The sequence below is a fragment of the Myiozetetes cayanensis genome, unplaced genomic scaffold (assembly GCF_022539395.1).
Source record: "Myiozetetes cayanensis isolate MyiCay16 unplaced genomic scaffold, myiCay2020 scf12, whole genome shotgun sequence".
NCBI classification, from domain to species: Eukaryota; Metazoa; Chordata; class Aves; order Passeriformes; family Tyrannidae; genus Myiozetetes; species Myiozetetes cayanensis.
The window spans coordinates 7,931,772-7,949,238 of NW_026086826.1; the positions used below are offsets into that span (position 1 = coordinate 7,931,772).

The 17,467-nt window shown below is 40.0% G+C and overlaps 1 protein-coding gene across 5 annotated transcripts in view; it reads left to right on the forward strand.

The window, feature by feature from the left end:
* OSBPL9 (oxysterol binding protein like 9) overlaps window positions 1-17,467 on the forward strand; it is a 58,521-nt gene that overhangs the window by 16,791 nt on the left and 24,263 nt on the right. For 3 of the 5 annotated variants that reach the window (XR_007627733.1, XM_050306861.1, XM_050306862.1), the window contains exon 4: window positions 8,853-8,929. Coding sequence is in view for 3 of the 5 variants with exons in the window: in XM_050306861.1 (XP_050162818.1) it covers window positions 8,853-8,929 (77 nt within the window). In the remaining 2 variants the exon portion in view is untranslated. Of the gene's footprint in view, window positions 1-8,852; window positions 8,930-11,210; window positions 11,314-12,989; window positions 13,012-17,467 lie in introns of those variants that run through there. The other 2 variants (XM_050306863.1, XM_050306864.1) reach the window with 2 other exon arrangements.

The following is a 17,467-nucleotide window of genomic DNA, read 5'->3' on the forward strand; positions in this document are numbered from 1 at the left end:
GAATTAGGCAGATCTCAAAGCATTCCCTCCTTGGTTTGTTCAGATTAGATGTAAAAATCCATTCAAGTTGCTATAAGACATTTGGGATAATGCTGTTAGTTTAATTTTCCTTCCTGTCAGAAGCTCTTCCTTGATAATATATTTTTGCTTGTTGTAGTACATATTCCATAACCTTCAAACACTGTGGGGGTTTTGTTTTTTTTTTTTTTGTTTTTCTTTTGACATCTTTGTATCATCACCAAACCGTAAGCTCTTTCCATTTGGAAATTCAGTTCTTCTCTCCTTCATATCACTTAGCTGTTCTTTCTGCTCACTGGGATGCTTGTGGCTTAAATTCAAGAGTGGGAACATGATGTTCAAGAGAGTCCAGCAAGGTTATTCTTGTATTTCTTCCTGATATTTGGTTTGCTATCTAACCTGAAGCCATAATAGCTGTTATTTGGACTGAAATCCTTCACTAAATGCACACTGTGTGCAGGAAAAAGGAATTCAGATTTTTAAACTCCTACCTGAAAACCCAGCTTTTACTTTTACAGCTTGCAGTACAGTTCCTTGGAAGGCAAATCAGTTTTGTCTCCTGCTTTGTGTAATAAAGGATTGAAAGATTGGAAGGAGTCCAGTGCATTGATCTGAGATGATTTTGCTTTAGCTTTTGTCTTTCTTTTCCTGTGCCTGCCACAAAAGTATCTGAGAAATGAGGCATGAATGTTGCTGTGCAACTTATTCTCCTGTTACATGAAAGCTGTCAGCTGCTGAAGGTACATTTCACCTTCTTTCCCATCCTTCCCCAGTTTTTAGCTTGATTTGTGTCTGCCTGCCATCCCAGCTGAGGAAAAAGGGAGATCTCACACAGCAAGAGGCCTTAATGTTACAAAAGCAGGGAATTTCTGTTGATGTGGGAGACAGTTATTATTAAGGATATACTGGGGTCCACAAAGGCTTTAGTTGCTGAGCAGTATCAGAATTTGAGATTTTAAGGATTTGCATTAAGTATCAAAATTAATTATAATGGTTCTATACCTGTGTTTCATCACTACTTGGGGAAATAGTCGATATTTATGGCCTTCTACAAAACCTTGACATTGTCCACCAAACAGATGACAGGAAACTGATTGCCCTTGTGGGATGAAGAGGCACTTTAGTCTCTCACATTACCCAATTTAAATAACGATTCAGAAATTGCAACCTTTTCCCAAAAAAGGTTTTGAGAACTTTTAAATCTGATATTAAACGCCTAAAATGCAAAAAAATGCCTAGTGAGAGATTTTGGTGTGAAATCCTGGTCTGTGCTGGTTTCCTCAGTGATGTTTAGTGCTGTGACCACATCCTTTGTCCTAAGCTAGCATTTTCAGGGTCTTTTAGGGTTCTGGTGATGCTGAAGCAGTGAATTCTTCTATGCTATGCTCAGCTGAGCTTTTATATTGCAGAGGAGGATGAGCAACTCTGCTAAGAGAAAGCTTCCAGCCTTCTCCTCATACATTTACACCAGAGCTGAGCTACCTCTCCTCCTTTTACCTGACCAGGTCTGGGCTGCACAAAGTTCTGGGCTGCATTTCATCCTCCACTGACTGGCAATACAGCAAAAATAGAGCTTTTGCAGTGATTTTTCTGTCCTTCCCTCTCTCTTCCATCTACCCCCTTTTTGCTGTTGATGGCACTGATATTTTTGGCAGTTGGAACTTGTGACCAGAGCACAGAGGGCAGTGCGTGGTTGTGCTTTTCCTGGTTCATGCAGCTCCTTCTTGCACCTGCAGCATCCTGTATCATAATTGTCTGTTTTCTAATCATGCCTTGAGTATCCCATTTTTAATGGGACTCTCTGCACTCAGTTGTTATGGTCATATATAAACACCTCTCGGGTTTCCCTTTCTTGAGGTTGAAGTTGCAGATTTCAAAATGTATTAAGAGTAGCAAAGAAATAATACCTTGAAACAGTGTCTGTGTGAGGTCTAAACCATCCATTGCCTCTCTTTTCCTTCCTCTGAAAGAAAGAGTGTATTTATTGCTTATTACTTTTGGTATCAGTATGGGTCTGTTATATCAAGTGTACCTATTGATACATGGCGACTATTTTGGCAGGAGAGAAATGGTCAGTAAAGGTCTCAGGATAAGGAAGGAAAGGACACTGAATGGTTAAACACTCATTTCCTTTGGTGTTAACAAGAAATTCTAAGTAGCAATTCCAAGCAGTTTAATCTGTTAAATTGAGAGCTATTTTATTGGCTAAGAAAATGGCTATATTTTTCTTATTCTATTTCAGTTTTTTTTTAGTTCAAGCCAAAACATGGTTTCTACCTCAAACTAGTAGTTTTTGAGCTCTGTCAATGTGATTTGCAATGGAAGAAATTCTTTACTGTGAGGGTGGTGAGGCCCTGGCACAGGTTGCCCGGAGAAGCTGTGGCTGCCCCATCCCTGAAGTGTTCAAGGCCAGGTTGGACGGGGCTCTGAGCAACCTGGGATAGTGGAAGGTGTCCCTGCCCATGGCAGGGGAGTTGGAATGATGTGATCTTTAAGGTCCCTTCCAACCCAGGCCATTCTGTGGTTCTGTGATTGATTATAAATGCAAACATACCTTAAAAGCCATTTTCACAGAATATGCCACATGAAATATTATTTAGTGTTACTGTTATTAATATTTAAATATTATTCTCTAGTGAAAAAACAGATACTTGCAGATTGTCCCACGTTGAGAATTGTTTAATTACAAAATTACACATTGTGCATGAATTTCAAGAGAGAACTAATAGCAACTTGATGATGCATTTCCTTTGTCACGCAGAAGGTATGTAAACATACCTTTCCACCCAAAGGTACGTTTATGGGCTGATCATAAAGCTTGCTAAAAAATCTTTCGAGCTCAGGTAACAGTGAAAGAGCAGTTTAATTGGTTTCTTGAGATCACAGATTAATCTCACTAATGCATTGTACACGGGAGACCTTTTGATGCTTTTATTTTGGGCAAGTCTGCTGACTTTGTGTCTCGTGACTGCACAGGAGTCTTCTGTAGGGACAGGGAGATCAGGCTGGTCAGATACCTGCAGAAAAAAAGGAGGTTAATTCATATATTGTAAGTGGAGAATAGCAACAGGAGGAGAACAATGATTGTGACAACTCCAAAATTATGATACAGAGGAAATAAGGTTCAACTTCTGACAGATGTGGGAGCTGTGTGTGTCAGAAGGGCATTTGTAAGCAATGAAACTGTAGTGTTTTGGTAGGCTCGTGTGAAGTGCTGCTTCATCTTGCATGTTTTTCTATGGTTTGAAAGGCCTTTCAGTGACTTTAAAAAGCAATTTATTTAGTCATGGAACAGTCCTTTGATGCGTGACTTTTCCACCTCATTGAGCACTACTGATAAAATCTCCCTCCAATGAGGCTGGTGGCAAAAATCCTATTGATCTCAGTATAGCCAGAATGTCATCTCTATCATCTGGTTATTTGTGTGTAAAGATACTACATTAGTTCTGCACTTAGCTGAGAAAATAGAGGAATTTTGCATACAAATCAGTGGAAGTTTTTTCAGAATGAAGGCTGCATAATTGACTCTATTGACTCTGTGGGTGTAATAGACTTTTCTTACTGAGTTCTGCCTGTAAGTAGGTCACAGTGAATGAAAATAAAACATGCATTTCATTTTTTGACAGTGTGATGTATTTGTAAGTAATCTAGTGATTTTTTTTTTACTAGTTCTTGAGGTTTTTCTTTCATCCTAATGCCCATGTAGATGAACACACACAAAAAAAGCACCAGTATGCTGATTCTGAGGTGATATGTTTTGTGTATTCTGTCTTCCAAGTACTGCTGTGCATGACCTAGAAATGCTGGTGGGAAATGCTATGTTGTGGAGCAGAGTTGTTTAACTTGTTTATATCTAATCTTTGGATGCCATCAAGCTTAGGCTGGAAAAAGTAATCTGTTTTATGCTGTACTTTAACATTTGGTATACGTTATATAAACACATATAATCTCTACACAGCAACGTAAATGTTATAGGAACTCTAAATTACAAAATTTATTCTCTATTTGGGAAATTAATAGAGTCAGAGAGCATTTAATGTAGTTGCATTTCATTTGCCTTCTTATCCTTGTAGAATAGAACCTTTTGCAGTCCCTACCATATCTGACATGGCAGTTTGGGAAATTCAGAGATAAAGGGCTATTTTGTAAAACAAAAGGGAGTTTTAAAGCACAATTCTTCTGAATTACAGAAATTCCTGTGTAGAAGCAATCATTCTTGGGTTTAGTAATTTTTTCACTCTTGTGATTTTCTCCTTGGTCAAATAATTGCTTTTCTTTCCTTGTAGCACCTCTAGGACACACTTCAGATTATTTTTTTAGTATAAAACGGATGTTAAAATATCTTTTGAATGAGCTCAACCAGACACATCACAAAAAATCCACGTCTTTAAAAATATTGTTATCAAACTCACTGTAATGCTGTGACATGCTTTTCAAGTGTATTTCACTGAATTAGTCAGAAATAGGGCTGTGATCATGTTAAGTACCCCGTGGTTGTCTCAGATATGCCTGAGATGTCACAGTAAATTATACAGGTGCCTTTCAGAGGATGCACCATAGACAGAGAAGTGAGGGGCTAAGCATATGGAACAAACTGTAATCTAGCTCATAAATACTATTTCTGCTGAAAAAAAAAAAGTAAAAATAGCTTGACTGACCTAATCACAGTAAATTTGCAGTATTTCAGCCACTAATGATTCCAGTCCCTTGCATACAGCAGTGATTATGCAGCTCTGTGTGGATTTAGCTTGTTCCACATGCAAATGTGCACTGTTAAATTGCAGTAAAAAGTGAATTAATAATTCTGGCACTTAAAAAAGAGAAAAGCACAGGGAGTGCTTGTGTCCTCTCAACTGCAGATATAGCAGTGCTATTTTTGTGGATAGTTGATGCCCTAGTACAACTTGAATTTCAGCTGACCAGGTAACTCTTGCATTAACCCCTCAGACTAAGAACCACAATGAATATTCATGTGGTGCAGTGGGCTCCTCTGTGTAATTTCTAATTAGCATTAAAAACATTAATCACTTATAAACAGCTGAACTAGCACCTTTATGTTTTTTCAGTTCCAGCTATTTCTCACATAGATGTCTCAGTGGTTTTTATTTGTCTTTTGTCATACTCTTTTTCTATAGTCAGCCTGGGGAAAAGCAACTTGTTTCTCTCTCTTGCCCCCTGCCCTTCTCTTTCTAGACATTTTGTGCCAGGATGGACCAGATATCATTCCTCCATATTTTTATAAGCACAGATACTAGTGTAATTCTTTGGACTAGATAATAATTGCCTTATCCCAAATATGTTCTTGTCCCCTACCTGCTGAAGAAAGCCTCCAGCATTTGCAGATGCAGAGTGGATATTTTGTTGTGTGCAGCACTAATTTTTTACCTGAAAAGATATTAGAGCTTTTTCTTTGGCCAAAGTTGCCTTCTTTAAATGAAAACCCGCTTGCATATCTAGCTTTCCCTACAGATGGGTGGATAATGATCTCTGACCATTGTGTGTAGATTTTTCCCATAAATTGTTTCTGAGTGTGTTGGCTAATCTCTTTTTTGAATGTCCATTGATTTTTTTTTTTTTCATCAGTGATCTTTTGGCAGCTGTTCAGTTCTAAATTGCTTTTACCATTAGGGAGCTTTTACTTGCACCTCATCCCACAGCAGCCATTTTGATTAGATTTAATGTAACTTTTCTTGCAGCTCACTTTACTAAAAACTGCATCCTGCTGTTTTCTCCGTGGTTTTCTTAAAAGAGTCTATGGAGGAGAGCCAGGAGGATCTGCTGTTGATGATGGATGGTCTGAAAGTTAATCCAGTGTTCTGCACAGAGAGTGCTTAAATGGTTCTGATGCTGTGTGTTTCTGTGCAGTAAGCAGTCTTCTTGTGGCAGTGTTCCTGGATTTATCGTGGCCTGAGTAGCAGGATTGATGAGATTCATGTTGTTCTCCCTAAGGAATGATCATGCTATGCCAGAGGTTTGCAGTGTCTAGTATAGGAGGAGAAAAATACAGCTTTTCTCCTTCTGCTGAGCCCTGGTAGAAAGAGCTATAAAGGGGTCATTAGAGGAATAGAAGCTTCAAAAATGTAGTTTATTTATGAGCATGGGAAAGTCAGGTCCGTGTTTGAGCCGTAGGGATTGGTTGGTTTGTAGGTCTCCCCTGGTGCTGTGAGGCCTCTCTGTTCTGCTGCGGGTTCAGATACAAGTCATGATGTGATAACCTTTCTTAATGGGCTACTGTATACTGAGATTAGTATTTAGCTAATACAGTGACCTCTTTTTTGCTGCCAGTATGGAAGATCACAGGAATTCTGCTGCAATACAAGGATTAATTCACTGGTCTGCAGCTTAATTGTTTCTTTTTTAGTTTCAATAATCGTGGGAAAAAAACCTTCAACATGGGATTTTTGTCTCCTATGAGTTACTCAGGAGATCCTCAGTACCCCAGTTCTCCAGTAAGAGAAAAAAAACCAAACCACAAAAAAACAAACAGAAAACAAACGCAAGAAACCTCACACACACTGAAATATGTTAACCACTGTCACTTTGAACACACCTTTGAAAAGCTGAAGCATTGATACATCTCAAATACTGATAAATGACAGGTTATATATGTAGTGACTGGTATAAGATGCATCAACTTAGTATGTCTGGCAGGACTAAGCCAAGGGGCCTGTTGTTGGTAAGCAGAACCAAAGAAACTAATAAGCATTAAAACTGATTCTAATTGACTAATTCAGTAATTGAAATTAAAGAGTAAGCTGTGCTGTGCAAAAAGAGCAGGGTGTTTGTGTGTGCATGTGTGTACATAATGAGGAAAAAAAATCACAATTTGCACATTGCAGAATGTATCTGGCCTAATGCAGTCACTGGGCAAGGTTCACAGGGCCTCTGTCCCTCCATCCTGTCTGACTTCACTGCATTAAACACTTGTCCTCAGCACCTACTTCAGCTTCTCAATTGAAGTACAGATCACTGGTGAGTACAAGTTCTTTCTAGTGAGCTTTTGAGAGTATTACAGATGGCAAATCCAGCTTTTTAATACTTGCTGCAGTCCCTGCAGAAAAGTTATTCACCTGCTGTTCTAAGTAGCATTTAATTACTTTAACTTCTTCCTGCAGACTTCCTCTGTGCATCTGAAAGCACTTTGGGAAGCCACTTTCCCTTATGTCTAGTATTAATTTGTGCAGGTTAATGGTATTGTTACCAGAATACCTGTGGCAATTGATCATGCTTTACTGTTTTAATTAAAAGAACAATAACTAGGGATTGACTTGTATCTGGAAAAATGTGTATTTTTAGGGGGAAAAAAAAACTAGACAGATTTCAAACTTTTACCTTTACTTTGTATGTAATGGAAGTTTTGCCCCACTGCTTTATGAGGCCTCCTCATCAGTTAGGCTTGGAGCGAATTTCTGTATTAAAAAGACATTCTTACCTATCTCTCACATACATTGTCAATTTTTTCCTGATGGTTTTGTTAACTTGGCATAATTAGTGTATATATACTGAAGTAAATAATGCACTGTGTTTATCTTGATACTGTTTTCTTTGGGGAGTGTAGAAAAATCGACCTATTTTGAAGACCTGTGGTCTCAAACCTGGATAGGTTTGAGCTGCAGATTCCAAAGAATAAAAGCAATGGAAACATAAGAGTGAGAAAGGGAACATTGAAACAAAGCATTTTGAGCTGGAGAGTACATTTCAGTATAACCTAAAAATAGTTCCTCTGAACTCCTTAACAAATAAGTCCGATAGGAATCTCAGCCCTCTGATTCATAATAGGTGCTAGCTCACTTAAGCTTTCCTTGCTTTTAACAGGCTTCCTGTTTCTTTTAAATACCTTCCATTTGAATGAGGAACTCGAAACAATTGTCAATAACTATTCTAAATCCATATACAGGCCAGTTTGTTTACAGGCTGTTTAATGCCTCTGGAATTTTCTCTTCTTTCTTTACCTGGAGTCCACTGACTCTCTGCTCCTGTGTTTTTTAAACACTCTTAGAGCACAGCAAGGAACACTTTCAAACTACTGAAGTGAAGGTGGTGTGTCTGTACTGGAGATAAGGGGGTGGAAGAAAAGAAGTATCAGGGTTAAAAAAAAAGTGATGATAGTCCTTAGTCTGTTTTGGTCTGTTCTTCATCTTCCTCCTCCAGCTCCTCTTCTCTTCCTTGTGCCCCCAGTCCTGTAATCCCCCTTCAATGATCACTTAATATATTGCTTTCCTAATTATCACTGTCTGCAACTGAGAATCATAATACTCTTTTATACATATAATATATCCTGACTTGGGTTCTTAATTAAAACCGTATGGTGGTCTATTGCAGAAGTATGAAAATGTTCTTGTGTGTGTTGTTAACATATAATTTAGGTTCTATTTGGTTTTAGAGTAGGATTGTCTTGAGTTCAAAAAATGTTTATTATATACTTCAGATTGTTCTTTGTGCTTCATTATTCACAGTGGTGACCTGTTAGAGGTGTTTGCCCTGTCTAATGAATCCATACCCAAAAGGCTGACGTATTCCAAGTTACTGTGTCCACACTGAAGTGGAATTAATGGATTACCTATTACAGACTGAATAGCTTCTTGTAGATATGAAAATTCAAAAAGGACCTAATGAACTGAGGACTGGCTGTGCAAACTCTGTATGTATGCGCCTAAAGCTGGACAAGGGACAGAGCTGTAACCACTGAAGAATAAATAGGATATTAAGACAACAAATTATGCCCTTGGCAACTTTCCATATTTACTGTGGACATCAGATCTGTTTGCTTATGGCTTTTAAGACTACGTATAATAAGACTACATATAATTGATGTCTTTTTGATACTTTTTCAGCTCGAGATGCAGATGAGAGGGAGAAGTGGATCCATGCTTTAGAGGACACCATTCTCCGCCATACCCTCCAGCTCCAGGCAAGTTTCACTTTCACTTTTGACTTGTTTTACTTTCTTTTTTGCAAAGCAATGAAATACAATGGCACAACTGCTAATATCAAACAAATCCTATGTAATATCTGCTTGTTCTATAGCCTGTACAATCAGATACAGTAAAACATCAGTTTGGGTTTGGCGTATCTGAAATTAGGTTCAAGTCTGTTACTATTTTCTTGTCTTACTATCATGAGAAGTTAGTATAAGACTTCCCTTTATTAACTCATCATATATAGACTTAGCATTAACTCATATTTTTTTAGAATTTATATTTGTAAGAAGGTTCTAGATTTAGTGTTGTACATGTAGTTTGGGTTTTTTGAGTAAATCTAGGAATTGGTCCTTTTTGGGTCGAGCCTGTTGCGTGCTTGTATGTCACCTAATTTTGAAATTAAAATGAGACAGCAGCACTGAACCTCTTCCTGGATGACAAAACAGTGAATAGCTTGTGTTTGAATCCACTGTGTAGGCTGGATATCAGTAGTTTTCTGGTCCTAAGGACAGATAGTCCAGCGGGAATGGTTCTTAGCACTAGTTATCTAGTCCCACAGGTTGGACTAGATGATCCTTGTGGGTCACTTCCAGCTCAGGATATTCTGTGATTCTGTGATCTAAGATCAGTTTCTGGAAATGTTCTAGACCGCTATAGGGCTTGCTAAACATTTATTTTTGCCCTGGAGAGAAACCCAAACTCTTATGAAAGAGATTTTCTCATACTCGGTTTGTACCACAAAGGTGTCTGATGACAGTGAAGAAATCTTAAAGCAGGTGTATTCACTATTTGTGTTGAATAAAGGTTTGGGGTGCTTTTGGAATATGGTAAGAGAATTAGATCTCTTAGCAATTGACCCTGTGTGAAGAAAGATATAGTAAAATCCCTAATATCACATAAAGAGAAGGTAGATTTACATGACATTTGCTCAGTGTAAAGAGTTGGAACAAACCCGAGTTTGTCCCATCCAACTTTAGGCACTTGTGGAATCCCAGTCAACTTGCCTGTTAAAGAGTGGGTTTCAACCTTTTTTGATTTATGAAAGACCACTCTAAATTTTCTAGTGGATAGCAGATCCCTGGATAAGAATTCCTGTTTGACAATCAGCTTTGTATCCCTAGTAACATGCCACGGGTATTTTAGAAGTAATCTCTCCATCTGGACACAGTATCTGAAAAGGGACTGAAGAACCCTGGACTGCAGTGGCTGTGAGGAGACAGAGATTATCTAGGGAACAGCATGTGGAGGTAGCAGAGCTGAGCCCCTTCCCAAGGGATGCCTCTTGCCCCATCCTCAGCTTAGAAAGTGAATATGTTAACAGAGTGGTTTAGGGTCTAAAATGAAGCAAAAGGAATCTGTGCTATTTCCTCAGCCAGAAGATTTTTTTATGGCTTGGAAGTACAGAGCACAGGAATGAAACACCAGAGTACAGGTTGTTTTTATCAGAATGCCCACTTCCATGCTCTCTAGAAATGGTGAGTGTAGTTTTACTGGCAGAAATAGATTTCATGATTGGAACTAATAATGGAACTGTTCCCTGTTACATAACTGTTGACATTCCTGGAGTTTTTCAAATCAGTAAGGCATCTTTAGATAAAAAAGCCTAAGGTAGTAATTTATCTAGTAATGTTTGAGGGAGTAATTAAAAGTTCAGAACTGCTTACTAAGAAGCATCTCCTCCTCCCTTGTGAATATGTTTACCACTGAATGTGGTATGTTGTGGGCCACTGCTGTGTGCTCACCACTTGTTCTCATGAGCCTTCCTCATCGGTCACGTAACATTTCTGTTTCTGATGCCCTTGTTTGTGTAGTAGCTGGAACAGCGTTCAGTTAAACCCCCACTCGGGAACTTCCAAGGTTTGCCATCTTCACAGATGGCTGAGCAGGCACCGATTTAAGAATGAAACACCTTGCCAAACCTTATTCTTTTTACTGGTTAGGGAGAGTGGTGTCCATTGCTGTGGGATGTACCGGTGGGACGTGCAGGCGGAGCGAACAGGGGCCGAAGTTTCGGGGGGTGGCTGCGGGGCCGAGCGCGGGGTAAAGGCAGGCACAACCCCCGCAGTGTCCCCACGGCCGGCCTGGCCCTGCTGGGCTCTGCCAGCGGCCGCTCCCCTTCCTCCCTCCCTCCCTCCCTTTGCTGTGCGGGGCCGGGCCGCCCCTCGCCAATCTCCGGCCGCCTTGTTCGTGACGCGCGGCGGGGCCGCGGCCGGGGGGTCCTGCCCTTCCCTCCCTTTCCCTCCCCTTCCCTGCCCTTCGCAGCCCGCCCCTTCCCGGCCCGCTGGAGGCGGCGCGGCGGGGCCCGGCGGGAGGGCGGCCCCGCTCCTGCGCTCGGCTCCGCTCCCCGCGCGTTGCCCACCGAGGGATGGCCGGTGTGAGTAGGGGCGGGACGGGCGGGGGACGGGGCTGCGGGAGCCCCCCGGGGTACACCCTGCTCGGGGCAGCCCCGCGGCGCCTCCCGGACGGGCGGCCGACCCACCACCCCCGGGATGGCAGAGCCGCCGGGATGGCAGAGCCCCCGCGATGGCAGAGCCCCCGGGATGGCAGAGCCGCCGGGATGGCGGGACCGGGAGCAGCGAGCGCCGCCGGGTGCCGTGCCGACCGCAGGGATGCTCCCAGCCGGATACAGGAGCCCCGCGTACACCAACACGCCTTGCCCTCAATAGCGTTTAAACAAAACGGCGCTCGGTGTGCTTTCGCTTTTCCTTTTCCTTTGGGAAAAAAAAAAAAAAGTCAAACGGCTTCTTTGGGGGATTATTGGCTCAGCGGGATGGAGGGGTTTGAGTGCCGCGGCAAAGATTATTTTCTGTAAGGGCATTTTCTTAGGTTCTTAGTTTCTGTCGCAAACAGAAAGACATTGTCAGACAAAACCTTTATGCATCTGGTTTTGTCCAAAATATGTATCTTTTCTGAGTCTTTTTTTTTTTCATGTTTTCGTGCTGCTTTCAGTCTGCCTGTTCTGGGATGAGAGTATTGAAGTTTGGAAAGTCAGACTTTAAAAGTTTGGTTCACACCTGAAATGTGAGAAACTGTACTGAAACCGTGGTGGTTCGTGTGTTGAGTGAACCAAATCAGGAAGGATTAGGAGTTAATGCGAGGTGGAAAGGTGAAGTGGTGTCTGCGTGTTCTCTAGTCTGATTAGTCTTGCTGATTTTATTTTTGCCTAAATGTTCTACTTTGTTGTCCTTCAGTCTTTATAATAGAAATGCTTTTGAAACACGTAATAAAACACACTTCTGCACACGCTTTCTCCCCTGTTCCTCAAAGCCTAAACTTGCAAGAATGAGCTACAGGCAAGGAACTGAGTCATAAATACACAAAATGAATAAAGGGAACCAAGCTGCCCAGAGGGCTGACAATTAGTAATGTTGTATCCAAAAGGAACAACAATAGGGAGGAAACATTTCAGATACCCTTGTAGCCTAATTTGGCTGAATTTTGAAACTGAAGTCTGTTGTTCTGCTTGCTTTGTTTTTGTATGTACTTATGTTAAAGCTATTGTGAAAAATACACATAGTTGTTCTAGTATTAGCTTTGCCTCTTGAAAAGTCCTTGAGGAGATGGTGCAATACTACTGGCAGTACCATGCTGAACCCATCAGTGGTTTTCCCCTTATTCCCCCAAGTTAATACCGTTGAGGCATTACCAGACCAGCGGTTTTGCAGTGGCAGCACATCAGCTGCCTCACAGCCACAGAAGATAAGGGGGAGGGTGTTCATGGGGTGAAGATATACTGTGGCTTAGGTTTGTTGTTTGAGCAGAGGTGATAAGACATCTGAAATTTTCTTTAGTTCCTCAGCAGCATCTTATGTCAGCCAGCAGTCCCATGCTTCTAGTTGTCCTGTTTAGTGTAAATACCTTGCTTTCCTCACTGTCTTTCAAGTGGCACTCTAGTGCTACAAGTACTGTTTGGTTCTGGAATTCTCTCGTGTGAAAATCCCTTTGAAGATAACTGGTGTCTTATAGGACCACAGTAACACAGTAACTTTCTTATTTGATCTGCCCTAAACTATTTCAGCCTCTGAGTGGACTCTCTACAGACAAAGGAATTGAAATTGCTGTCAGTACAAAGGTGAGCCATTTCTTATCACCAAAAGCGAAAGGAATCAAATAAAAATTAATTACCCTGTAGCTCCATAGCTCCATAATTTAAACAAGATGTTTACTTCCTCAGTAGCAAACAGTAGGGTAAGAAGACTATTCCGAGAAGTGGATCTGTGATAACTGCTCTGAAGAGTGATACAATGACTTAAACACCAAGTTACACCAGGGCTTCCCAACATGTGGGAGTTGGTTCTCCTACTGTAAACTGTCCTGTCTTACTTCTAGCAAAAAGGAAGAGGCAGTGTAGCAAGAAGACCTGAATTTGGAGCTGGATTCAGAACTGGCACGAATTAAAACTACTTTTCCTGCTGCACTCCCTTTCCAAGTTTAGTTTTAACCTCAGTTAGTTTCCATATTGAGTTGCTTGTGTGGCAAGGTAAATGTTTATGCTGACTCGAAAAAAGAGAGCAGAGTAAAGGTCAGAGTAAACAACAGGGGAACTGATTTGTTTTCCCTTCATTTATGCTGGTGTAAAGTGTTTGTTAAACTGTGTTGATAGTAGGGGTTCACTTAGTATTACATTAACCAGGATTATTTTTATGACCTTTCTAAAGCTGCAAACAGGAATGAAAGGTAGACTAAAACTTTCTTATATGTTAAGTGTATTATTCTTTTAAGAATATTATATTGTTATTCCTTGGCTTTTCAATGCTGCTTCTAGTGTGAATCAAGAATTCTTGCAAAATGCTAAGAAATGTTCTTTTAGATTAATAATATATTCAGTATAGATGTGTTTCAAGTGCTGCTGGAAGGACATGCTATTGGCAGGCATGTTGCTGTTTTCAGATTTTGCCAACAAAATAACTATTCATAGTGGGTAAGCACCTTAGAACATATGCATTGTCTGTGTTGATTATGGATCAATGAATAGACTGTAGGTAAATAGAAGGTACTCCAGGATATACTTAGTATTTGTGAGGTTTCAGAATCGTAACCTATGCTTTAAAGACAGAATTTTACATGAGTGTGTAAATACTTCTGGTTTTTGAACTATTTTCCCAGAAGACCTGATAATATCTATAGCTACACAGTGTTTGCTGAACATGTTGTGTTTTGCAACACAGAATTTTTCTTATAAGAATTGCAGTATTCTGACTTCTTGGAAGGGTCGTATGCTTTCCAGAACCCATATACTTGCTTTTAAACAGTTCTTGAGACATTTGCATTCTGAGCTTTAAATATTGCTTAAAAACCTAGCAGAGGAAAAAAACCAGAGTTGTTTTTGCCACAGAAGTGCTCTTGTTTAGCTTATGAGTAGCTTTGTCATTTTTCTACCGTTGGTCCTTGTAGGCAATTTCCTACTTGACAAAATCAAAGGTGCTGTAGACAGGGGATGTGTTTTCGATGAGATATCGTGGATGGAAGAAAAACATTCTTATTCACTTCTTTAAACTAACTTGCACAAGAATTTTTAGTTGGACTTGGAAAGCTAATTAGATGAAGAATGTAGCAGAAGTGTCTTCAAAAAGATAAGAACGTCTGCTCTGTACTGCTTTCTCTCTTCCTCCCCCAGCAAAGCTATTATTGTAATGCTTTTATTTGAGAAATGTATTTTAATTTTTCTGGTATTCTTCTTCTAAGGATGATGCAATCTTTTCATCCCATCTGAGTTTGAAAGAACTGGTTTAAATTAGGCTGAATTACTTTCCAGCATGGACAAGTTTTGAATACAAATGCGTCAGTGGTATGTGTGACTTCTGATTTGGAGGACAAGGAAACAACACGTAAACTCTCTTAATGCTGGAAGTTCTCTTGTGAAAATAAGGCTCATAATATGTATTTTCAATTGTGCTGTTTTGTTGTTTACCCCCTGCAAAAAAGGGTTGTGTTTGAAGGGAATAATCTTGCAGGACTGTTCACATGAGAGCTGTTTACTCAACCCCAGACCATCATGTAAACCCTTTCCTAGGATGCCCATCCTGTCTACTTGCCCAGCATTACTAGTGATCCCACAGATTGCACTGGGAGACCTCTCCCTGGGATCTAACCCAGTGTACTGCTGAGTCCCACTTCCTCCTGCCTATCTACAAACACTGGGATTGACATGTGCCCTGTAGAATCTAATCTGGTCCTTAAGCTTTTGATATATCCTGAAAGGGAGGGACATTCCAGAAGTTGTAGGAGGAAAGAAAAGATGAGGGAGAGAATGCTTTGATACCTTACATCTCTTTTCACCTGTTGTTAACAGTAGGGGGTTCTTAATGGGGAGGAGTCAGACACCAGACACCTTGTTTGGGCAGTGGTGGCCAGATGGGAAAGTTTTTTAAGTCACTTGCTTTTGCAACTGTTTTGTCTGTCAGTTGTTAATTCTTTATAACTTACATGAACAGAGTCATTCTTGGAGGGAAATAAATTATACTTACCAATAAATATAGTTATTCAATGGAAAACCAAGTTATATTACTTCAAATAGGTACTGACAGCAAGATAGAATCAGTGTATTTCTGAAGATCTAAAATAGTCTGGGTTCCTGTTCTTTTCCATAATTTGAGTTTTAGAATGACAGCACAACTTTAGCTGGAGAAGACCTCTGGAAGTCACCTGTTCCAAACCCCCTTCTCCTCGTGGGACAAACTTGTACATTAGATCAGGTTGTCAAGGGTCAAATCCAACTGAGTTTTGAACTCTGCCCTCCAGGAGTGGAAGTTCAACAATATCTGCAGGCAGCCTATTTTGTCAGTGTGTAAAATAGGTGAGCAGCATATAATACAAGTTTCTTATAAAAATTTGGTTTCTGGTTCAGATGTGCAAATTCCTAATTTAAATGTTTAACAAACTGTTAAATGCAGGGAAGAAGAGAAAGGCTCCCCTTATTACCTTTACTGACCAGATAATCAAGAAATAAGGATTTGTTATGCAAATCTGCAGTTTTTATATCTGCTCTGGCTAAATTACTGCTAGGTTTGAAATACTGATTGATTTTGTTTGCTGTTTTTGGAGGGGGGTTTCTGTGCAATTGCTCATCTTTACATCTTTAACTTTCCAATTACTGTTTGGTTTTCAATTTTAAAACTATGTGAGAACTTAAAATTATTAACCTAATCTCATATAACACAGACTCTAATACGTTTGCTCAGTAGGTTATCAAATTTCATCTAAACAAATAAAACTAGTGAAGTGCTACAACTTTAAATACCTTTGCTTCTTTTCAAAATTATTTTCATGTTTCGTCTCTCTGCTCTGTCAGCTCGACACTACACTTGGTTTTATGGCTTTCTCTTTATGTTGAGTGAAGTTTTAGCTTTCTAATAGAACTTTTTAGATTACAATTTTCACTCAGTGCTTGATGTGGATGTCTGCTCAGTTGTAACACTGAGTGTTTTGATCAGCTTTTCCCATATTGCTAAGAGCCTGAAATTTAAGAATGATGTTTTATCTTTAAGCCACCACTAAAAATACCAGATAGTTACATATCAGTAGTCATTGAGTGATGACTAAAATAAAAATCAGCATTGTGATGCAGCATACAGGTAACAGGCAATGTAAACTGCTTTTCTGTGTATAGTATCTTCAGCAGAAATTTTCTGTATGGTTCATGTGGGTTTGGTAAGTGAAATCTGACCTCCAGAATTTTTAACTGAGCTTGCGAGACAGTTTGCTGAACTGATGGGGTTGGCTGTACAGAAAATTCCATTTTCAACAAGAAAACAGAAGACTGATTTCATATGGTTTCAGATGTAGTTTCAGTGTAATTTAAACTTGACTCGTTCGAGAGAGTGTCGAAAGTTGCTTGGTTGAGAGGACTTTCCCTTCTGCCTATTAGGAGTTTTTTGGACCACTTGTTACACTGAGTGCTTTCTGGTTTTTCATAATTTCTAGTCGTTATCAAAACAATTGCTTTCTTTTCCTCTCTTCTCCTCCCTCTTCCTTGTTTCAAAACACTTCTCCCAAACTTGTCCTGTGTGGACTGTATAATATGGGGTTAAGTATATTTTCTTTATGCTGGTTCACAAACTAAATGGATAGATTTGCTCATGTAGAGCTGTTGTCAAGATCTGGGTATTAGTCTGCAGCACAGCTTAAGATTTGGCAAATGAATAAAGAATGTGTTTTCCAGTCAGTAGATGGGTTTATGCTTTAGGCTGTGTTTGATAACTGTGCACGCAGCTGGATGGAGGAAGAGCAAGTAATTCCTCTACTGCACACAAGTGCTCACACCTCTGAAGAGCCATAAATAAAGCTCTAAATATGATGCCCTGGTATCATACAAAAATAAAAGAATCTGTCTGTTCTGACAGAGCAAACAATGCCAAACAGAACGTTGTGCTGACATGGAATTTCACAAATACGGGTGGCCCATCGTCCCCACACGAAATGGTTTTTTCTCACTGGCTGATCTTTACATGTTCAGACTCTTGATGTTCTCTGCAGTCAAAACAGCACAGTTCATGTTTCATAAGAGTTTGAAGGGAAGATGTCACGTT